Source organism: Sander lucioperca, chromosome 1 (assembly GCF_008315115.2).
Source record: "Sander lucioperca isolate FBNREF2018 chromosome 1, SLUC_FBN_1.2, whole genome shotgun sequence".
Lineage (NCBI taxonomy): Eukaryota > Metazoa > Chordata > Actinopteri > Perciformes > Percidae > Sander > Sander lucioperca.
Window position 1 is genome coordinate 28655732 of NC_050173.1, and position 24106 is coordinate 28679837.

The window sequence follows — 24106 nt, forward strand, 5'->3', positions numbered from 1 at the left end:
GACTGAAATATCTTAACTATTGGATAGATTGATGTGGAAAAAACGCATTGTTGTTTTTCATGTTCTCCAAAGGACGAAGCCATCTGATTTTGATCATCCCCTGACTTTTCTTCGATCACCAACATGAGGTTCACATTTGTAGTTTTGAGTGAAATGTCTTTACAAGTATTAGATGGATTGAAATGAAATTTGGGGCAGACATTCATGTTCCCCTCAGGTTAAATTGTAATACTTTTGGTGACTTGTCAACTTTCTACGTAGCACCATCATCAGGTAACTGTACTTTGTGTTTAATGCTAATTAGCAAATATTAGCATTCTAACACACTTTACTGAAACGATGATCATGATAAATATTACCTGCTAAACATCAGCATGTTAGCATTGTCATTGACATTAGCATTTAGCTCAAAACACCAGCTCCAGACTCTTATTAAATTCATTTTCATTGATGGAAAAAAAGACACAACACAGGGTTTTCTTAAAATAAGATTTTTAATATTACTTATTATCATAAAGATATATTTACACACTTTACAGAAATAGAAAATAAAAACACAAAGCTACGCATGAAAGGAAAAAATAAAATAAGTACTCCAAGAGCTAAAGCTTATCTTTTATAAATTAGAAACCAAAAGTTCAAATATGTACACAGTATTTCAACCATTTCTGATACACTTGTTTTATTTATTTATTTATTTATGTCATTTATTTTTGCCCAGTTCAACATCAAAACAGAGACAGGGACTGTACATTTGGCCTGGTGAGTAATATGAGCACACACCATAAACAGAATATAAGTTTCAGGAATAATACATTGTCTTTTAAACGGTATCTGCTTGAGACCTAGTAACACTGTTACGATGGCATGTAAGCCTACAGACTGCATCTCTCCTTCGATTGTTCTGAATGATTCTGAATGAGCTGATCTTGAACACAGTGGTTACATAGATGGAGAATTTGTCGCAATCAAGGCAGGAGGGGCATGTGCTATTCTGGGTGTAGGAAGTCTCATTTTGAGGCTCCAAGATAATGACAGATCTTAGTCATTTCCCCTGGGAGATAAAATCTAGTTATCCTTTGGATTGCCCAGCCGATGGAAATGTGTGAATGCATTGGATTGAATATCAGCCACTTGATCTTGCACACACCCACTTTGAAGGCCAACATGATACAGTTTGATGGGCTTAGAGATTCACAAGGTAAAATCATGGAATGTGTTGCGTGCCAACTCTGTTTCCACTTCCATAATGAGTGAAATGTTTTTGAGTTCAATGTCATTTTAGAGGAATTTTATCTGGTAGATAACTGAGTATAGAATGACAATAGGATTAAAAAAACATAAAAACCTTGTGTTTTTCTGAGATGATTTTGTGTGGGGGTTGTGTCTATATTCGGAAACAGAGATCAACGGCTAAGCTAATATTTTAAAGTTGCCAGCTTATTCTTGTCTCCACTTGTAACACAAATCTATCTCTCTGCTCATCCCCACTCCTTAAACACTCCCAGCCAAATGCATTTGGACAAAAAGAACTAAACACAAAGGGGCAAGTTCTCAGAACAAACATTTTTCTATCAGGAAAACATGCTAACAAGTGCATAGGAACATTACTCAGGCCTTGTGATGGTCACAGAGAAGAGGAACTGGAGAGGAAACATTGAGAGGATAGGAATCGTTTCTCTTGTGTAAGCCTTGCTGGAAAAGACCATTAAGGAAAATGGTTTTGCTCCCCGAGCATAATGTATTGGTTTACCATTTCAGTTTGAGCCTGGACGTGCTTGTCCTTCCACACCACAAGGCCCATTAACCTGATGTGCAGGGGAGGGCTGTGGGCTATGATCTACAAGAAAAGAATGCCTGAAAGCTTTCACGTGTCCACGACATATTGTGCTGCAGACTACTTTTCTATTTTGTTACATCCACAAAAGATACAGCTTTTTACACTGTATTCAAAAAGTAAGCTTTGGACAACCAGCTAGACAAGAATCAGACAAAAAAATTGTCACAATACACTGGAAAACCATTCCATACCAAGAGACTCTTGTTTTCAGGGTGTATTATTCCAGCAGCATAATGGAATTGCAAAAGTGCAGCCTTGCGAACCCATACAGAGAAGTCTTGGAGCAAAGCCGCGTCTATTTTGTTGGGACTAGTTGACACCGGAGGCTTTGGATCAGTGGGATATTTGGCTTTTGATTTTTTGGATTCAACTGATAACCAAGATTAAAAAGAGTACTTTACATACACATTGGTTTGCTCTGGTCTCTGAAAGGGCAGCATGGCTGGTGCAGATGGTGAGGATACATTCATGAAGAACAGTGTGGATACAGACGTTGCTCGGCTCCGTAACAATAACTTCTGAGATGGGGAAATATTGATTTGAACCCCTTGTTATGACCCAGTCTACTTCCAGCATCCAAACTCCAGCTGCTTTGAACTTCCATCCCCAGCTCATATCTTCCTACTATCTTCCCCAATAATACACGAGACATCCTGAGCAAAGCTGTCTCACTCCCGAGGAGCATTAATCAAATCTACATCTCTGTCTGAGAGGGTATGAAAAAATAATGGTGGAACTGAAATTATTATTACTCTTCACAGTGCCCTAGGATTTAATACATTTTTAATCAAGGTGATCTTGGGTGGGTGGATTACCACTGTGATTTTAGATGCTCTCTTAATAAAAGCTTCTCATGCTGGGACTGAGAAGACTGCTTTTTATTATAATATTTGCATGAGACATGGCGAGAGGGAAAAGGTGTTGGAAATCTAGGTTAACCTGCCAGTTGCCTGTGTAGTCAAATCAGATTTTCAACTAAAATACGAGTGAAAAAAAAACAGGAAGTTGCTCCACACACCTAATACACAACGAACGACTGCAAGGTGGCTGCTCTACAGGTTACAGTCCTAATAGGTTACATGGTTACACATTGAGCAGCAGGGGCTCAAGGATTGGAAAAGGGGGAAGGGTGTGGTTTCAGTCTAAGCCAATTTAACAATGAGCTCAGACTAAGTGGCCCTGGCCAGCCTTGGGGAGATTCATCTGAGAAAGATTAACTCCAGGATTTAATGAGCATAATGATCAAAGCCACGACCACCTGTGCTGTGGTATGGCAGACTAGAAAGGCAACTGTACCCAACATAATGTAGGGAAAGGATCATGACTAGAAAGGACTGAATCTGGATACATGGCTATATTGGTGAATACATAGAGGAAGAGTAAGGAAATATACGAAAATATGCTCATATTAGCTTTAAATGTACTGTATGTTTGTGTTTAGTTAAATAAATGCACAAAATAGACTGCTCTAGTACAAGCCTCTATCACAGCACCCTGAGAAAAAAGAAATAAAACTACCTAAACATAGAAATAAACATAAACAGTAATATATTCCAGTATGATGGAAAGGCATAGCATTTCGTTAGTGAATGATTTCGGTCAAAGGGTCAAACCAGCCTTATGCTGAATATTTAAACAGCCAGAGCACTAGTGGTAGGCTGATTATGGTGACATATTAACTGAGCTGATATTTGCTTTGTTTCTTCTTTCTTTCTTTTTTTTTTGGTCTATTTTAACGGTCCTCGCTAACATTGTCTTACGTGGGATTTCTGTTTGCAGAAATTGAAAATGCATAATGTGTCAGTGTATCAAGACTTCAAACAAGAGGTAATGTGTTTCTCCCTAACCTTTTATTTTTTTGTTCCTGGCAGCATTGTGGAGAAGGTTATTATTTGGCACTTCATTAAAAGGCAAGGTAGCCTGTCGGTGGAGCAGACTGCCCCTGCCAGTTAACAGTCGTGTAGTAGAGCAGCTGCACAGGGCAGCAGTATGGTGAGAAGGCTGGGGATTGGGGACAGGATTGGGATTGGGATTTGGGGTCAAAGGACTCATCCAAGGTGGGACATGTTACAGTAACCTTGAGCGCGTCAGTAAACCCCAAGGTGTTAATGAGTTCAGAAACACCAAAATAGCTTTGGATTAAAGAATGTTCTTAAGGAAGGAATTATTCTGTCACTTCAATAGATTGTTTCGACAATATGTGCTTTCTTTTCAGTCCAACTTAACTTTGCATGTGGACGTACTGTCATTAGAAGGAACAAAGCACCATTAATAATGATAATTAAGCGATGGATATAATGCCATTCAAATGTCTTGCTCTTCCATTTTAAACACCTTGAATTCTTCTTCGCACCAGACATCCAGAGTATCATTAGTGAACTTAATATTGTCAACCATCAAAACTGACCCTGCCCTTCCACATTATTAGCGCCCTCTCCCGCTAGTAAAGCCGTTAAGTAGCTACACGGCAATGAAATCAGCGGCTGCAGTAACCTTGGATCTGAGAGATGGGAATACCACACCGTGGAGAAGTGACAGATGCTTTAAGACTCAGATTGTTTTGACCGGGCTCCCTCTCCACCACATGTCATGCAAACTGTGTGAGACACTCAGGGAGATCGCTGTGATTGGGCTCTATTAAGCAAATAATAGGAAAATTGAAAAAGAAAAGAAAAAACACTTGGGAGAAGACAGAGATAGAGAGAAGAAGTGAGGGAGTGAGAGTAATAGAAAGAGAGAGACAGAGAAATAGAGTCTGATAGCTCTGGCTCCATACCCCTTCCCTGCCCCCAATTCCTCCTAGAGCTGAGGGTGAGCGGCTTGTCCTGATTTTTGTGGACAGAGTTGCTTGAAGAACCAGCAGGTGCTATGGACATCACTCTTCAGGCTGGGCAAGCGTAGGCCCTTCGTTGCAAGGCCCCCCAAGGCAAAGGAAGAGCATAGAAATCAGAACCTGGGGGAGGGCGCTTAAAGCAGTGCCTGCAAAACAGGAAAATAACACAGAAAAAGTGCCATCAGCATGTGTTTTTTTGCTTCCTAAAAATCATTTCATAAGTCCTACAGACTTTAAATTTCCTCTCCAATAAGAATGCCCCGCAGGAAGTTTCTACCAGAGCTTTTACTGTTATACCCTGTTATCTTGCACCAACTAGAAAACAGTGAAGAAAAAGACCAGATTTCATTGTCTTTGATAGTAAAGTGCGGCAGGGAGTAAGAAAAACAATTGTATATCTCGCCGAAGAAAACACAAGCATTACATTATACTATGCTCGGGGCACTGGATCACTCCTTATCAATGAGGAAATCTTTTATCTTCCATCGCTTTTTTATCTACTCTGTGTGTCTGTTCTGTCATAATTTCCCAAGTTTTCAGATGAGTTTTGTTGCATTTACTGATAAGAGCCTGCTCTTGTTTTAAGATGGCATAGTTCTGTGGTCATGTAATGCCCCGAGAACTGATGTACCGTATATCTAATCTCCATTGAGTTGTTGTTGTCGTCGTCTTTTGTGCTTTTGGGTCCACGGTATGATCTCAGTGCAGCAGGCCCTTGAAGTCAAACTACTGTGAGTGTATGGGAAGAATTGCAGACCTGCTCTACATTGTTTTGATAAAAGACTCATTCACTGAGCTTACCCACACTTGGGGTCTCAAGGGGTTTTCATAAATTGCCTGTGGCTTTAAATCTGTAATATCCTGTCCTCTTTTGGACTGTCACTGGCATGGCTAAGATCTAAGAATTGTAATAGCACGTTCGGATCTGAGTCTACTCAGATCCTCAAAGGATGACCCGGGTCACCATCTTTCTTCTCAGAGTCGCTTACATCTGGAATGTGTAGTGATGAAAAGTCAAACTTCACCTCAGGTGTCTTAGGGAATAAAAGATGAGCTGCTTTTGACACTGTAATGGGGAGATGTCGCTAAATAGCATAGAGTTTCAAGTCAATCATTGTTCTTAATCTCTACTTTTACAGTAATTAAGTTCAGGCCAGTAATGACATATCCACATACAGTCTGCCTGCCTACGAGTCTCACCAGCACTCAGCTGGATGTCTCCATTGAACTATAGCTTTGATCAAACAAAATGCATCTCCAGCTGCTTCCAGAGGTGTTTTTCCCATCATCAGCTCAAACTGAAGAAGAAAGCAGGACACACAAGGATGACCTAAGCCATAAAGCTTTTAGAAGGCTGTAGAATGGATTGATGCTATATAAGAATTCATTCCTTCAGTCAGAATACATCATACTAAGTCATAAAGAACAAACTGGGACTGAACTGTGTAGAAGTATAACTCCTTGTTTGGATCATTTACTCAGTGAAGGCTGGTAGCATTATCACTAAAATGCAGCCTGATTCCCACTGAGGTCAGGTTGGTGTAAATTGACATGTTATGTGAAGAAACCCTTGAACGAGGTGAACTATGAACTTAGCAAGAATGAGAGGAGCCAGAGTGGGAAGCTAACAAAAAAAAGGAAATCTTCAGGGTCGTGGTTTAAGAGGTGTTTGCAGAGACGGCATTGTGACTCACTGAGCCGTTAACTTTTACAGAGCTTCACAACTTCCTGAAGCTCCCTGTATTTTGTGGCCATTCAGGCCCTGAACACTGAAAGCTCTGACCACTCAAATCTCACATTTTATTGGCAGACTGAGGAAAGTTGGAGGACCTGTGTTGTCCTTCAAGTGCAAAGTGCTCTGGCTTGGCCCTTACTCATTGTTTTCACCTTTGTGCTGATCCTCTAGAGTCCTGTATTGAAAGCAGGAATGAGTTCAAAAGAACTCTTTTCAAAAATACAAAAAAACAATAATGATCAAAAATCCGCTATAGATTGTAAAACCTCTGCGGCTGCTTTAGAAGAAAAGAGCATTCAAACTTCTATACCTTTGATCCCTTTTACCTAAAACTGATTAACCATGCCTTGACACTCTCTGGCTGCAGCCTCCTCTCACTATGGCTTTAATTTATGGCGACCCTCTGCAGGTCAGTGTTGTATGGTCGGCACCTCCTGCAGGGATATTGTGTCTTGTCTAGTTTCCCTGTCCCTCACAGCGTCTGGGAGAGACATGTGAATGGGTCCCACACTTCTTAATGCAGGAACATAATTGTACTGCTTTCCATTCACAGAAATGTACTAACACTAGCACGTGCATAGAGAGTTTTAATCTGTATATACTGTACATTTGATCATCTTGTTTAATTAGTTGTTGTATGTTTTAGTTTCTCAATGAAGCGTGATCTGTTTTTATAGAAATAAAGAGAGTTTGTTTTGGTTCAGAAAAGAAAATCAAACTGTGAAAAGGTGATAAGTAAAATATTATCTCTGATTTTCGATGAAAGAGTTTTTACACAAAGACTTGTTTTATTTGACAGCAAGTTAAACAGTCCTTCATGAGAAAAATGGTGCCGCTAGGAAACCCAACTCTTCAAAGTATTATCTTTGGAAAAAGGGATTTAATTGACTTAATCAGCTGGAGAGAAACAATGTATACTACCTGAATTGACTCAAAGATTAAGTTTCCAACTATAACTGTCTCCAATATGAGGAAATAAATGACGTAGCCTTAATCCTTTGTTGTACTACAAAGGCATGCAAGCTTGTAGGCTAAAGTCCAATAATCTGTTAAGACATACACTTATTTACAGTGCCAACAATAACATCCTTGTGTTGGAGTTGAGTCTGCCTGCAGAGTTTCCAGTGTTTCTGTAAGAGTTTGAGTTTCCCATTCGTCATCGAAAACATCCGAACTGATTCTGCCAACAAAGTATTTTAGGAGTCACCATCATATTCCTCTTAGAAGTTCCTCTATGAAATTGTGTTTCCTCACTAGTCAGCAGATAATAAATCGGGAAGTGCTTTTGTTCATATTCTCTCAAGAAACAAGTAGCTCTGACTTGACAGAAAGTTGGTACAATGCAGCAAAGATAGGTAGATACTTTACCATGAGAATCCACTTTTACTGTGTGACACTGACATTATGGTATGTTTTGCCAAAAAAACCTAACGAGCGTCTTTTCACCCCTGACTGCTGTAAATTCACCTTGCTCTAGAACGGCATGGGTCCCTTGTGGGAAAGACGAGGCCGTGGGCGTCTCCTCTTCCAGCCGGCTGGTCTGTGGCTCTGACTGCCCCTCCCAGGGTTTTGCTGGACCATTTTTCTTGCTGTAGCTGCCTCTTCCAGCTCTCTGCCATGCTCCGTGGAGGCCATGGGACCTGGAAGACACACATAGAGGAGAGACCAATTAGATGACCTCTCCAGTAAATGGTATTTCACAGCCTCTTCTCACTAAGAGTATCACATTTTGATTATCAGCTAAGTCCATCAGTGCCTACAGAAAAATGTGTAGCAAAATCCAAAGAGGGATCACAGTGGTTAATGGATGAGGAAACAAGAGACATGTATAGATAAGTGTGTGTGTGTGTGTGTGTGTGTGTGTGTGTGTGTGTGTGTGTGTGTGAGTGTGTGTGTGTGTGGGCCTCTTTAAGCCCACCCAGCATTGTAGTTCATCAAGTGTGGTGGAACCGAAGCACAGCAGATAGACGAGAAACTCAAACCCTCGTGTCTCATGTCTCTGTCACTCTCTCCCAAGATTACAAACACCTCACAACACCAGATGTTGTGGAGGTGCATCCTGTCGCAGTGTTTGATCCGAGATTAGAGATGAGTTTAATAGCGTCGTGTCTGTGTGAGAATGTGTGAATGTCTTAGGTGTGTGAGTACATGTGTGTTTGAGAGCAATCCCAGATGTTCTCAGTCATCTCTCAATAAGTGTAGCCTGATCCCCTTAAGCCCCTCTTTTCCAAATGGTTTGGTCCACCTTAGGTGTCTCTATGACCTCTTAACCTATCGCAAACTAAAAGAACTCCTCTTGGAGATTGAGAGCTTTTTTGAAGAATGTTTAGCAATAATATCTTTATTACTTGTAATGGGATATTTAACGTGGGTGATCTTTCATACTACATCCAGTTATTTAGTCCAATAAAAACTTAAGTAAAAGCAGAGCAGGTCTTTTTATTTGGGCATGTTAAAGTGGTTAAATATCTTAGTGGCGAGTCATTGTATGCAGTACCTATACAGTCATGCATTTTTAATTTGAATTAACAATTAAATGTACATAAACCTTTGTGTATCTCATAAAGAATGTAAGTTAATGGAGCTGTGTAGATGTGGTTGAAGTGGTACTACAGTGATTTAGCTGTTGACTTCTGTAAAGTTTGGAGGACCCACAAGACATATTTTAAAAATCTAAATTGAAGCAACAGATATCCTGACTTTTAGTCCATAGTGTGGGTCAAATACACTGGATCCTATTTCCCATAATGTCTGTAATCCCCACGTCCTAAATAGCCACTTTTTCCTAACGCCGCACCTCTAGTTTTATAGTGTCAAGACCAAGCAGAGATAACCCCAATGACATTATCAGAGTTCTTTTTTCAATTAACTTCATGGGTAATGTTGGTGGAGAACCCCTTCAACAGCACAACTTTCTCCTTTTTTAAATTAATATGTCCTATGATCAGAGCCAAACTAACCCACTTTTCTCAAAGAAACTACAAATCCCCATTGGGCATTTCCCATCAAAAAGCTGATTGACATCACTCACATGGGGTCATGACATTCCTGTCTCTTCTCATAAGAGACAGTGGCACCATTTTTAGAATTCCCAAGAGAATGACCCTCTGGTTTACGAGTGAGGACACAGCTTAAGATAAGTCAGCCATGACTGCAAAGGTTTGGAAAAGCTGCATGTAGGCTATATTGAGGACAGCAGTTGAGCAGCTTACAAAAGCCATGATGATACTAGGTTCTCTGGTTCCTTAAGATGGTTTTCATCAGTTAGTGTATTTAGTTGTAGCAGAGGGCCAATACTGCAGGCTTTTATATGAACAAGGCACAGTGTCAGAAACTGTCTATAAAACCTGTCTATTGCGTTCAAAACACTCAGACGTCTTTAATAGCCAAGATCATATTGTTTGAATGGAGGGCAGCTTTCCTCAAGAGAAGAATTCAAAACAACATTAGGAGGAAGGCAAATTCTCTGCAGCCTATCTTAATTATTGGCCTTCAGCTGTGGCATATTGAAGACCTTTTTAAAAGAACAACTCTCCATAGAAAAAGAGGAAAAAGAAAAGTGTTTCTAGCCTTCAGGTTTAAATAATGGTGAACAGCATGACTGAGCTAGACGGCTTGCCTAATGTTTTCGATGTATATCCTTGAAATGCCAGACATCTCAAGTTCCACATCCACACTAATCTTCTTCCGCAAGCACATTACACACTATATTTGTGGGTGAACAGTGGGCTAATTCATTTGCAGCAGGGAAAGTCTCTCTTGCATATTTCCGCATCTAAAGCCCATCTCTGCCCCTAGGAGCACTAATCTACGCATTATCCTTTTGTTATTGTTCCAGATTCACTGTGAATGAGGGACATTGACACAGTCTGAAGGCTTTCAGCTCATTTTTTCGAAAATCCAGGGGGTTGAATGTGAAAACACTCTTTAGACTTCGAACACACAGAAACACAATGCTGCAGTATTGGCTAATAAAGTGTAGATATGCTTGAAGCAAAGTAGTTTGTTCGTAAGCTGTTTCATACGACACTGCTGAAGACAAAAGTTGTTTTAGCTGTTTCAAATGGTCACAGTTGAAGGTGTGGAATAAAAAACCTCATATTGATATCTATCCAAACACGGTACACACTTTCGGTCAGAATATCCTCGAAGACATTCATGGTGTTGCACTCGGTTGTACACATGAAAAAGAGCCTGAAGTAATTAAGTGAAAAATAAAAAAACAAACAAACAACAAACAACTGCTGCATGGAGTGAGCGTGATTGTCGAACTGTCAGTTTCGGAAGGTTACATAACCTGTCAGATGCAAACCCTGGAAAAGTGGGGGTTTCAGACGCTGTTTGACCATCCAACCAGCACTTTGGTTAAAGCATACTGACATCTTAAATGTCTCACAGTGATACCTGCAGGAACTACAGTGCCACACAACGCCCAACTGCAGCTGATGTTTGAGCGATGGCTAGTTTAAGAGGTGCTGCAAACACATGCATGGAGTCGCACTCGCTATGCACACACATACACACACACACACACACACACACACACACACACACACTGCAATGCAAGATGGTAAAGTAATTGTATCTCGGCTCACACAACTCATCTGCTGTTCCTCTCACAGGGTGGCTCAGGCTGTCATAACCCAGGGTCCATAATGAGACAATTTAGATGTCTCCTGCCATAGCAAGCTGTCAGCCACTGCTCTGCACTGGGGTTTGAAGGGAGAACATCTTGTGATTCTCCTGACAAATATCAACCCATCCAATCTGGCTACAGGATAGAAAAGTTTAATGAAAGCTGCTAAAAATAAGCCGGGCCCCAGTGATAACACTGGCAGTATAGATTAACTCTTGCAACCTGCAGGGAAAGCATCTCGGTGTTACAGATATGACATTCAGCAACAGCTAGCTTTGTATCTCTACCCATCTGTAGGGGAACTAATAGAGATTGATTGTGGTAGCATCTGTTGCATCTGGATAAAACCTTTTGATTGTTTCCATGGCAGGTTTATCATTGGTTAATGCATATTTCATCTCCATAAACAAAGATATCTACGCTATCTTATTGCTCTGAAATTGGATCCGGCCTCTATAGTATCCCATTTGATCTTTTCCCACGAGAGATTCCCATGTTTATGTTCAGCTGGTATAACAGTGAAATGGCAGGATAACATATGTCTTACAACAATAAGCTTCTTATCTCTACTTCTGATGACCTTGAAGCCATGAGTTTGCCCTCTTTCCATCAAATCTCAACACTTCCTCCCCCCACTTGGTAATTCCCTAATTAAAGTTTAATAAAGAGGGAATTTCAGGAATGCCTTATTGCTACTACTGCTGCCACCTCCTTAAAAAGAAGAGGGTAGAAAAGGAGAGGTAGAAGTGGTCAGGCAGAGAAGAGAATAGTTGACAGTGTCACAAACTGGCCAGTCTCCAGACTAATGATGATTTAGCTGGTTGGCTGCTCCCTGATTCCACGCCCTAGTTTCACCACCACCTCCTAAGGTGATATCTGTTATGTTGTGTTTTTCAAATGGCCGGCTCTCCGTCTTGTTATGGCCCAGCGGAAAGTGCAATACTGACAGCTTATCCCTGTTGATGCTGCAAAGAGTCCATCAGTGGAGCCTGGAGAGTTATACATCTTCCAGCACCTGTCCATCCAGTCAGAGAGGAGAAATTGCTGTCCTCTGGTTTAATGCCAAGTTCATCAACTGCCCTCATGGCTGGCAAGAGCAAACTGTATATCACAGCACTGTGTGTCAATGCAGGAACCCAGGGAGCATGGCAAATGGGCCAGAGCTGCTTATTAATAGTTGTAAAGCTGATTTGTGTGTATCGACTGCCAAAACGACCACATAACAAATGTCTGCACTTGTAAATGCAGCCACAGCGTAATGGTTTTTCTGCCACTATGACATGAGAGATTAAACCAGCCTGTGAGTCTTACTGTAGCAACAAGTAAACACGAGTAGAAACTGTTGCATCAAATGTAAACATGCACAGTCAAGCATGGCCATCCACATTTAATCCTTGCTGTGTTGAATTTTCTCTGTGTCACCGCAAATTGATTTTGCTGTTGTTCTTCAACCTTATCTGTTTGTTTCCTCGTCTTGCTCATCACTCACAGTCACACTGATTATGAATCAATTGAGTGCAATCTCATTGATCCATTTTCTCGGTTGGCTAAGCAGCTCAAAAACATTTAATCTCTCCTCTGTTTCTTTACTGTCCCTACATCACTTATCTGACACCTCTGTGTCATAACTCTTGCTTACTGGAGTTTGTAAAGATGTATCTTGATGTGTGAACAAACAAACAAAGCTGGGAGGATGGGAACGGGTCGGTACTGAAATCAGAGGAGTTAACCCCATGTGCCCACAATGTGATTCTATTCTAATATATTCCTAATATTTTGGCATAAAAATCTCATAAATGATTCAAGCTTGAAACGTAGTTTCTTTCACAAGGGACTGAGATGTTTTTAGACTTGTGGCATAGTTCTACAGATGGTTGGTCAGTTTCCCACTTTGGTCCAGACTGGTATATCTCAACAGCTATGGTATGGATTGACATGACATTGTGTACAGGCATTCATGTTCCCCAAAAGATGAATCATACTGACTTTGGTGATCCCCTGACTTTTCCTCTAGCACCTCCACCTCAGTTCCCTTTTGTTGTGAATGGACTATTGAATGGATTACAATGACATATAGCACAGACCTTAATGCTCCTGTCAGGATGACTTGTAATCATTTTCGTAATTCCTTAACATTTTATATAGCTCCATTGTCAGGTCAAAAATAGAATTTGTCCAATGCTTTATGAACAAATACCTGCTAAGATAATGATATTCCCATCAGCCTCAGCTGTACTTTGTGTTCAGTGCTAATTAGGAAATGTTAGTATGCTATACGAAGATGGTGAACACGATGAACATTATACCTGGTAAACATCTGCATGTTAGCATTGTCCATGTGATCTTATTAGCATGCTGATCTTAGCATTTATCTCAAAGCATGGCTGTAGACTCTTCTATCTGAACTCCATATTAGCATTATGATTAGACTAAATCTGACTTCTGTATCTTTGACAGTTACATGTCATATTCACATACCATAAACACTATACTAAAGCATTCCTTAACAACGTTTTCCAATGTAATGGTGGATTGGGTTTCTATTGCAAAAACAAACCAATGACTTGCACAGTAATATAGTAATATAAAGATAACAGCAATTATTTGTGTCTATATGGGAGGTAGTTTTAGCTTATTATGTGTGTGTGTGTGTGTGTGTGTGTGTGTGTGTGTGTGTGTGTGTGTATGTGTGTAATCCTTATGGGTAACAGCAATATTTGTGTTAGTAGGAGACAGGAAGAATAAATACCCTGGTGTGTGTAGCCATGGTTATTACCATGACGTTCGAGAATCAGGCCTGCTGTCTCCTTCGTGTGCCTCCCTCCTTCATTCACTAAAAGTAGCTTTAGCAAATGAATCCCTCTATAGCATGCCATTACCACAGACATACTAACCCACACAGCCAGACAGAGACATGTCATGGGCAGAGATGCTTTCCACTGCATAAGCACATTAGGGGATCAGGATTATTTAGCCATGGATGAGATGTGTTAATCATGCCAGATACAAGCCAAACATTCTTTTAACCTGGAATAAGCCCCAGCACTGTTACAGCATCCTACTGGGGATTTGCTCGCTGCCTGATAGCATCCCCACACATTCATCCTGCACATATGGAATGGTGCCTAACTAAGGAGGCAGTCCCTTGTTGTTCAGCTTTCACAATCCAACATTTAGTGTCGGAAATGCTGCTTATCGCATGCCTACCAGTAAGTCTGGGCCTTGGCAGAAACTGGTACCAATTGCGTGCCGATTTTCAGACCACGTTACCATGGCAGCCACCATGAAAGGCGCTCAGTTTGGAGCAAAAAGAATGACATTGTCAGCTGAAATCGACCTGGTTCTCAATTTACAGATTTCACTGCACACTGATCAGCCCCCTGACTGTAGCCGTGATGTTTTTAACCTCCTCTGTGGGCCACCACACTTGGCCTCTGAGTGTTCCTCTCAGGAGGGGGGAGGGGGGGGGGTTGTTTTGGTCGTGAGCACTTTCTTTTATTTCTGTCGGGACCTGTTTGATATGCAGCATTGTTGTATTGTGATAATGCTAGGCTTGTGGCTGAGTTGAAGGCTGGCTTTGTCTATACAAACTCCAGTGAGGAAACCAAAGTGCATGAAAAGTTGTTCCCATTGCTGCAGCGTTTAAACTTAACCCTTTGTCCACCCTGCGCTGAAAGCAACCCCCCACTCTTACTAAAGGTTCAGAACAAATTGAAAACAAACTGTGCAGCCCTCTAGTTTCTGGCTTTCTGCAGATGTCTCTTTGAGTCAGTCAGCCGCCTGTGATGTGTGGTGCTATATGCTCCTGAATTAGAGAGTGTATGAAATGATGAGGTGTGAGACTGCATACTCTGCTATGATCAGAGCGCTGTGAGTTCAAAGGGCCGGCAGCAGCATTGAGCCAGCTAATAAAGCCACTGACTCCCCTCACCACTTGACTGCCTGTTGGTTTATTCACAATCCCTCTCCAGTTGAAGGGGTGAATTTGTGGCTACAGGGTTACTGCGGTTTGGAGCCTACTGAACATGAGCAGTCAGAGAAGCAAACATAGAATAGCTCAGAGGGGAGATTTCTTTTCACAATTTTCCTTGAAGAGTGTCAAAACTGAGGGCAGGAGCAGGGAGATGCCGTTGTGGCTGTTTCCATTCAGCGAGTTAAATCTTTGCGCATGGCAGGTACAGTAGGCAGGTAAGGCTACCAACAGTTGCTGTAATCTCCAGAGATTGCATGTCAAGGGCAAAGGGATCCTCCAACCATTCGTTTCCATGGGCACGCTAATCAGATGTGAAACACAGCCCCCTCCCTCTCCTGTGTCATCACTACCCCCATGCTGTGAACCTGCGTGACTTCTCCCATTTTTTATGTGAGAGAAAGAGAGGGACAGAAAGAGGGAGAGAAACGTCACTGTGCAGGGTTCACTCACTGCAGCTTTTAATGCCTGAGGGGACCATCTCTTCTCCCCATAGCATATTCAGTACTATTGAAGGAAAATAGCAGCGACATTGCATCAGACTGTTACCTCTCAACCAAACTAAATAATGCAAAACAATGGCTCTGACACTTAAAGCTTAACTGGAAAGATGTATTTCACTCAAGTTATCACTTTTTGAGATATTGATATATATCACAATATGGCAAATATATGCTAAATAACTAAATTGATGTTTGATGCATTAAGCTGTGTTCAATTGTTATGCATTGCATCTTTTCAAAAATGTAAAAAACAAAACCTCAGTAACTAGTTGTTTCAGTTTGTAATACCATTTTCCTTGGATGAACTAATTAACTTTGACAGCAGTATTTTCTAAAACTATATCACAAATGGACCACATGAACACAATACCTCTGAATGTAATTGATGAATTATGGCCCTCCCTACTCTACAAGTAAGTAAGTGGGTTAAAACGTAAAGGCTTTGTAGCACCAACAATTTTTCCTAAATATTTGTATATATAAAAGTGGGACTTGTTTAAAATTGCCAGTAATTTAGTTTGGATGGTACGCTTGTTTTGCTTTAACTAGCACGATTAGATTATGTCTAATGAAAAGTGTCTGCTAAAACAGTTTTATTATTGATATACTGAGAGTGTGTAGGAAAGAAGCAGCTTTGCTGAAGGTTATGCAATGAAACACGTCACACGTATTTAGTGAAGAAATAAAATTCATGAGGATTTTTACTGACAGGTTCAGCTGCTCTGCTGAGGGTGAGCTAAAGTTTAGTGTTTATTGGCCTTCTGAGTTCACAAGGTTTTCATCAGCTGTTAGGATGAACTGTTTGCCTGATATGGATTCATGTTTACGAATTCCATATATAGTTTTGCTCTTCTGTTTTCACAAACATCTGTTTATGTTCAAGGGGCCCTGACAGCAGGGCGGCCTCTCCTGAACAGTGTATGAGACAGAGGGACTCAGCAAGGGGCCCTGTCTTGATCCAGGAAACAGTCAGTGGGGAGATCCATGCTATTAGTCAGTGGCAGATCATTTGATTGACCAACGTTTAAGCGTGGACCTGTAAATGTGAAATAGTCTCCCAGGGAAAGTAACGTGTATGATCAAAGACAGAGCGATTGTGATGAATAATGCATGATTTCATAAATGAAGGATTTCTGTGTTGTCACAGAAGGGCCCCAGTTCTGTGGAAGAGATCTTATATTTTCAAGCATTTCAATTAAAGGCGAGAACATGAGGTGCATGACAGTTTGAAACCAAGTTTGAGGTGCACCACAACATCCTATAATTCTCTGAGAATAAAGTGACGTGCACATCCTGTTGCCTAAGGCTTGAAGTTTAAGCAGATCCCAGTGGGGGCGTCACTAAACGAACCGAAAATCTACTAAGTCCCTCTACACCATCCATAGCCCCAATCCACACTGCCGTCTTCACAGCAATGACATCCTTTGTCTGACTTAGAACTGCCTAACAACAGCCAGCTGTGCAGCGCTTTTAGCCATACATTAAATGAAATCTCTCTGATCCATGATGGTGCCTATAGAGGCTTGACATTAATGGTGACAATACCCTTAACCATATTTATTTGATTCTCCAAGGTAATTCTCTTCTACTCCTACATAATGTTTTAGTTGCTGTAAGTAGGAATTTCTACCACAAATGACATCTCTAAAGCAATACACAGAAGTCATATATTTCCATTCTGGGTTTCTACAAATTGAGCATGAAAGTAATTAAAGCACCTGCATTCCTAAAGACCACAATATTTATTCTGCGGTCTGGCAGCCCGTTATAATAAAAATGTCCACTCAGATATTGATCAGGAATCTGATCTACTGCTATAAATGTAACACTTAATGTTCAAAAAGAGAGTCATAAATCACTTTAACATTGGTGGAAAACAGCAGTTTTTTGAAATATCTGGCTCTAATTAAGTTGTAAGGAGCGCCCCGGGCCTGAGGATAAGGTCTGGTGATCACATGAGGTCTGGTTAACACAGGACCCCTCGCCCCCACCACCCCTTGCCCAAACCTCCAAGTTGTGGTCTCAAAACTCAAAGGGGGGTCTGGACTGCAACAGACTTATATATAAAAATTCTCACTTCACAAGAAGTGTCATTCCACACATGAATTAGTAAAGACGGACTTGATCACCAGCTGTGAGTTCTTAGATGTAGCCGTGACTTCCTCCTCCATGGAAAGCTTACACAACCTCTCCGCTCCCAGATAGCCTCTCTTCCTGTCCGCCCTTTTATTTTTCTGTCCCTTGGCCCGTCTTTTACTCCCCCTTTTACTTTTTTCCTGTTCACTGCATTTGCTCTCAAGGGAAGATCTAAGTGAGTAGATTTATTCATTCAAATAGTTCTGAATTACATTACAGCAGCCCAGCAGTCACATATGCCAAAGTCTTCAACAGCTGAGCTCTCTGGGGAGTGTTAGCCCAAAGGTTAGCCTTATATCCCTACCGAATGAGTTATGATTTTTCACTAAATCTCTTCCTTAACTCCCACCCACTCCAGAACAATTGTGAGTGCCATTCACCAATCTCATGTTGGGTGATATAATACAGATGTGAAGTGGTTTATCACTGGGAGCTTTTGAAATAAAATCTCATCTTTGAAACGTATGTACCGTTTACGTTATAAACCCTATAGGATGGGAGCTATGGAGAAAATCTTCTATCGCTATATAATTTTAAATCATAACAATACTGTAAATATTGATCCAGAAGTTGTTAATAGATAAAATAACCACACATGAATGTCTGTTTTGGGCTAAAAACTAGGAGATATCGTCGCTGTTAGAAAATTCCCGATATAATTCCCCCTTGGCTAAACAATATGTCGTGAAAATAGCATAACATATCCAGAAATATGTGGGTAGTTTCTGCCGCCCCCATGAGGAATTCTAAGTAATGACAAGAAAACTGTTGGCGCGGTTCACATGATACAAGCATTTCGTGACGCGCAGCGCGCCCACCCCCTCTACGCAGTTGCTAGTAGCCAAGGAGGACACGGAGGATTAAAAAATCATGATGGACTCTTCAGAAGAGGTAGTTATCTTCACTTGAGTTTCTGCGTGGGAAAGTCACCGGACGCCACAATCTTCTGAACATAGCCATTCTGAGAAATACAGAGAGTTGTGTGAAGCTGATCTGCTTAATTAGCTTTGTCGCAACTCATTTGGCAATGGCTTGAATGTAACGGACGTTCATTAATATCAAAAAGTTACGCACTAAAGCTTTAAACCTAGGCAACATGGATATGAACTGTGGATAATAACAATATAGTTCTAATTCTACTATTTAAAAGGCTGAGTGACAAAGCAACAAGACAATAACAAATCCCTCTTTACTCACATCCCAAGTACTTTGTGTGTGTGTGTGTGTGCATGTGTGCGTGTGTGTGTGTGTTGTCTGCAGCAGATAAACTACACTGATGCTGCAGGCTGCTGGCTCTATTTCCACGTAATGCTGCATGAAGAGGAAATACGGGTTCCTCATGAAACGGATTTCATCTGACCCTCTGTGTTTGTGTGTGACATAAACCCAGCTGGTGCTCACAAGCTCCTGTGCCTCAAAAAAAAGGGGGAAAGGCTCTGTGATTCTCCATAATCCCATAATAACCTTTCCACCGCTCCCCCTTTGACACAAATGTTTGCCCACTGTTATTATGTTATGCCTGGACATCTGGAAAAGTTTAGCTGCTTTTGTTCTCTCCACGACCACCATAATCACGTCCACAGGCACAAACACCTTCTTTACATTAGAAAACCCAGGATTATGATTTAAAGCTTCCTGGTTACGGTTGGTTTAGATCTATAAGTTGTTAACAAAATAATCATACCTAGTTCGGTGGCGCTTTATGCCTCTAGGTGCCTTAATTAGTGGCATACTACTGTAGCCCTCGTCTTTTTGGCTGTACCTTGACCCATAGCACTTAGTTGAGCATGTGAGCGAGGCGGGCTACAGTACAGTATGCATGCATGATGGTGCCTCAGAGCAGCTAGCCCCAACAATGCATCAAAGTTTAATATGGAATAATAGCACTGCTCACAGCTCTCATAAAATCGCCTCCTTCCCAAGCAGACGATTTCTCTGCCAGATAATAGCTCTGATCCGGGCCTTGTGCACCGCTCACACTCACAACTGGCTCACCTGTTCAATCCAGGCCTCACAATTACACACGCTGTCTGTGTGTGTGTGTGTGTACACACAGTATGTGCATGTCTGAGCCAGCTGCTATTGTTTTTATCCTGTGCATCCCTAGGTGAAGATTAGCAAAGTGTTTCCATGGCAGAGAAAAATTAGGCCTTGATATTTTTTAAGAGGCTGTGACAGACACAAGAATGTTTTGAGACTGTTACCAGTCTTAAGAGTTACACAGGGAGGAAGAGTGATCGGCCATGGGATGAATTATGGATACCACATGTCTAAAGCTGGAGCCCACTCTTCAGTCAGAGTGCTTTTCAAGGATGGGTAATTGAAGTGCGCTGCTAAAGGATGCTAATATTACTTAGAGAAGGCTCTTTTAGTGTACTGAATGAATATTGTAAGTAGCATTTTGTTATTAAGTTGAATTGCCTGTTGCACTAGGACTTCTTGCTAATATGCAAATACATCCATAAATACAAGAATCATGCACACTTCCCCACCCTATGGCAGTCAGATTCAGTTCTATATTCATTGCTTCCTGCAAGTGCACACACACTGTCTCTGTCTCACTCTATGTGCATCCTCTCTCTGCTTTCTCAGAGACACACATGTCCACACACAGATACCTTAAAGAGAGAAAGCCCACTGAACTGGAAAAGCGTTTGTTTCAAGATGAAAGGCTTCACACCCACTGCCTACATGCAGAGCCTCTTCCGACACCTTCCCGCGACAGCGCATACTGTAGCAGAGGCTTGTAGGCTATGCAGACACACTCCAGCTAGCATCCCTCCCCACACCCATCAACGCTGCAACACACTTTCATCCCCTCCTCTCTTTCACTCCCTTTCTCTCTCTACCTCTATGTCAATGGAGCTCTGATACTACAGTAGCAGCCAGGGAACAGAGAGGCACATAAGCGGCATGACTTGAACAACGTTGAGAAGGATAAGCTCCCATGAAAGCCCGAGGCACAGCAGCCTTGTTTTCCCCGTCGCTGGTGTAGCACAGTGGGTTCTCAGGCGTGGAACATGCTTAGCCACACGCAGGGCGTGAAAAATGACACTGACCATGATGCTAGATAATTGCTTCCCATTTACTCATGTGCTGAGAGCCTTAGACAAAAATAGCATGTCGCTGTAACGATTGTGCTGGGAAGCATGGGAACTGTGAGTGCTCTGGCCGTGGATCGATATACAGAGTGGACAGCATCTAGCAAGCATAAAGTCTACACTGCATCTTATAACGACAGTCTATACAGCACCTAGTTACATATTGCCTACACAGCATTGTGCAGTATATATTCCTAGGCCTATATCTTCCAAGATGTAGTGTATACAGCATCTTAAAATCATAGTCTATGCTACATTATCTTTATCTCATTCAGTGTACAGCATCTTCTACATTTATTAAAAATAAACACAGTGTGTCTGTGTGTCTTCTAAGCCACTGTAGTTAGCAGGTAGGTGATAATCCCAAGAATGGTCCAGACATTTACATAGGCCTAACTGTTGTTTTTTCACACCACAATGTTACCTGCATCACATCTGCAGCTGACCATCGGTCTCCAAACTGAACCCCCCAGCCACATTTCTCAGAACCTATTTACTCCCATGAGCCATCAGAGAGAATATGCCCTGCCACTGTATAATTGTCCCAATTCAAATTTTCTTCCAAATATTAGACATTTTAGATTCACACTGGAATTGATATCTAGTCTAACAATGGCTCCAGAGATGCAGAAGCACTTTACGGAAATTTGTTGTGACAAGGCATCAAGACTGAACCCCTCAGGAGACAATCCGTGCATCTGGGATCTGTGTTCCCCCCATCGATGCGTACAACAATTGTAGTCCTCATTATCATCACCACAGGAGGCATGCAATATAGGTGCTGTGTTGCCCTGCTGCAGCACAATCACAGTCATGTAATAATCATATAGCACTTGGGTCAGATGGAATACATCAAGCCATACATTAGTCTGATTCACTCCACCTTACAGAACATGTGCCATGCATATCTTACATTTCATAACAGCCCCAACAGTCACCCATACATCCAGCGTTATCTATCACTCAGGCATAGCTCCACACAAGACTGTCCAGCAACAAAAACCTCTTAATATTTTATCTCCAAGTCTTACAAGCTTACATCAAGGTGAGGCAGGGATAAAAATGATCAATCAAAGCTAGAAACCACATTCAAGTTTATCATAAAAGCCATGGCAGTACAATAGCAGACAGTATAACCACTGCACTGCAGTACTGTATACAGCCAGGTGCTGATATTCCTGCCTTTTAGAGCCCACAGAAGGCTAACCATGCTGGGTAACTGATCAACTACAGATGCCTGCACGAGCACAAGGCAAACAGAGAGAGAAATAGAAAGCAGAGGGAGACGACCGGCGACGAGGCTGGCCGCTCCTGTACTCACCAGCACTAGCAGAACACAGCAGAGACACCAAGAGCACAATCACCAGCGTCAGGATCTTCACATTCATTTCTGCACTCCCCTCTGGCTCTCCGCTAGTCACTCGCTGATATACTGTAGTGGTGTGTGTGTGTGTATGTGTGTGTGTGTGTGTGTGTGTGTGTGTGTGTGTGTGTGTGTGTGTGTGTGTGTGTGTGTGTGTGTGTGTGTGGATGGGAGGGAGAGAGAGAGAGGGAGAGGGGGAGAGAGCAGCTGAGCGAGCAAGAAAGAGAGAGAGAGAGAGACTGTTTGCTCCCCTGTGTGTTTGTGTGTGTGTGTGTGTGTGTGTGTGTGTGTGTGAGAGAAGTGAGTGTGTCAATTTGTGGGAATATGTGTGTGTGTGTGTGTGGTGGCTCCCTGACTGTGCCTGTGTATTTGTCTAAATGCGTATTTGTATATCAGTGTGTGACAGCGCCACTCCAAGACTGAAGGCACGTCTTGATCTGAGCTCTCCCACGGAGGTGTGTGTGTGTGTGTGTGTGTGTGTGTTTTTTCTTCTATTCTTTTGTCAGAAAAAAAGCAGCATGAGCCAAGTTCAGTGGAGCTGTGAATGTGTTGGAAGTCAGCTTGCAGGTCTGTCTGTTGGCGTGTGTTTCTCTCTCTGTGTGTGTGTGTGTATATGAGTCTAGTTGGTCATGTGGCTTATGTATCATTGACTGTGGGTCAAGGAAAAGCCCCCCTAACCCCACCATCACCCACCCTCTCCACCCCTTTTCCGCAAACATGCAAGTGCACACGGCTGAGGAAAGAGAGCGGTTGCAAAGGGAGGGAGGAAAAGGGGGGAGTTGGGAGGTGAAGGGTGGGGGTGCATGCAGGTTTATGATAATACCCAAACAGATGCTCTTGTTGAAAACTCTTTGAATTGCAAACAGGGCAGCCTGCCAGGAATCCAGGAATCAAAATACCAGCTTATTAGGGGAAGTAGATGAAAGAAGGGAAGGTGTGAGATGAGGTTCATGCTTTCCTGCTTTTGTATCTATGCCAGCTGTATAGACCTTTCTTCCTCACACTATTCTTTACCCTCAGTGGCGCTGAAGGTATGACTTAAATCATTTGCGCTGTTTGAAGTTAGTGTCCGTGACACTGGGAGTAACAGCAGGAAAAAACTTATCAGACACTGCCTGATCACATCACTCGCACTATTTGTTCCACTGCCCCTGAAGTCATTTGTTTTATTTTGTTACACAGATTATATTCTTTCCACGAACAAAAGCCGCAAGAAAACCACCACCCTGCAATGGCTATAAAATAAATCAAATCTTTTTTTAAATGTTGTTTATCATACAACAGGAAAGGTTGCATTGCTTGCTGTGAATTGTGAGAACTGTAAGCAGGCAGTAGAAGTACAACACGTTTTCTTATCACGTTTAGCCACAGAGCCACATCAATGCAACAAGTTTCTACATCCCCTCTTGAGAAGAGAATCATTCGGGAAGGACCATAAATTTTGTATGTTTTGAACTATGCATATAGAATATATAAAAAAAACACTGAACTCCACCCAGTTATGGCATTTTATACTCCGCCACCTGGTCTGGTCCAACAACCCTCAGAAAACTAATCACCATAATGTTAAAATACTTGAAAAATACTAACCTATCAATTTAATAATCTTAAACATAGATGTTTTTTATGAGATATTGTTGGTTTGGCTTCAGTTCACTTTAGGCTCATAGATCTGAGTCCCCAAAGGGCTGAAGTGACACATGATGGATGGACCGCCTCTGGTCACAACCTCCAGACACAAACCCCCCACCATAGTCTTCCACACAACCCCTTTTCTATGTGTTGTCACTAAACAGTCACTTTGGTAGTGTAGACCTGAGAAGAGGGGCCCTGTGACCCTCAACTCTTCAGCTCCGGCTTCACACAGCCCACCCATTGTCTCCCTAAGGCCCCAGGTCCCAGAGGGCAACATGTCTGTGCCACCCACTTGAGATCCTACAACAAGAGCACCTTCCATTTTTACATACAGCACTTGAAGCCTTCACTTCA

The 24106-nt window shown here is 41.8% G+C and overlaps 2 protein-coding genes across 2 annotated transcripts in view; one reads left to right on the plus strand and one right to left on the minus strand.

Annotated features, from left to right (window-relative positions):
* xpnpep2 (X-prolyl aminopeptidase (aminopeptidase P) 2, membrane-bound) overlaps nucleotides 1-24106 on the plus strand; it is a 100358-nt gene that overhangs the window by 8472 nt on the left and 67780 nt on the right. The window lies entirely within an intron of this gene.
* Nucleotides 666-22344, minus strand: apln (apelin). Its single transcript, XM_031303040.2, has 3 exons — nucleotides 22076-22344; nucleotides 7876-8048; nucleotides 666-4819 (listed from the first exon to the last, which is right to left on the minus strand). The coding sequence occupies exons 1-2, from the start codon at nucleotides 22140-22142 to the stop codon at nucleotides 7882-7884; spliced, it is 234 nt and encodes a 77-aa protein (XP_031158900.1). The 5' UTR covers nucleotides 22143-22344; the 3' UTR covers nucleotides 666-4819; nucleotides 7876-7881.

Bases quoted from the DNA above. Each gene is read 5' to 3' on its own strand.
- apln (XM_031303040.2), bottom strand. From the start codon at position 22,142: ATGAATGTGAAGATCCTGACGCTGGTGATTGTGCTCTTGGTGTCTCTG. The intron at 8,049-22,075 runs GTGAGTACAGGA...TGTGTCTTCCAG, and splicing joins GCTGTGTTCTGCTAGTGCTG to GTCCCATGGCCTCCACGGAG.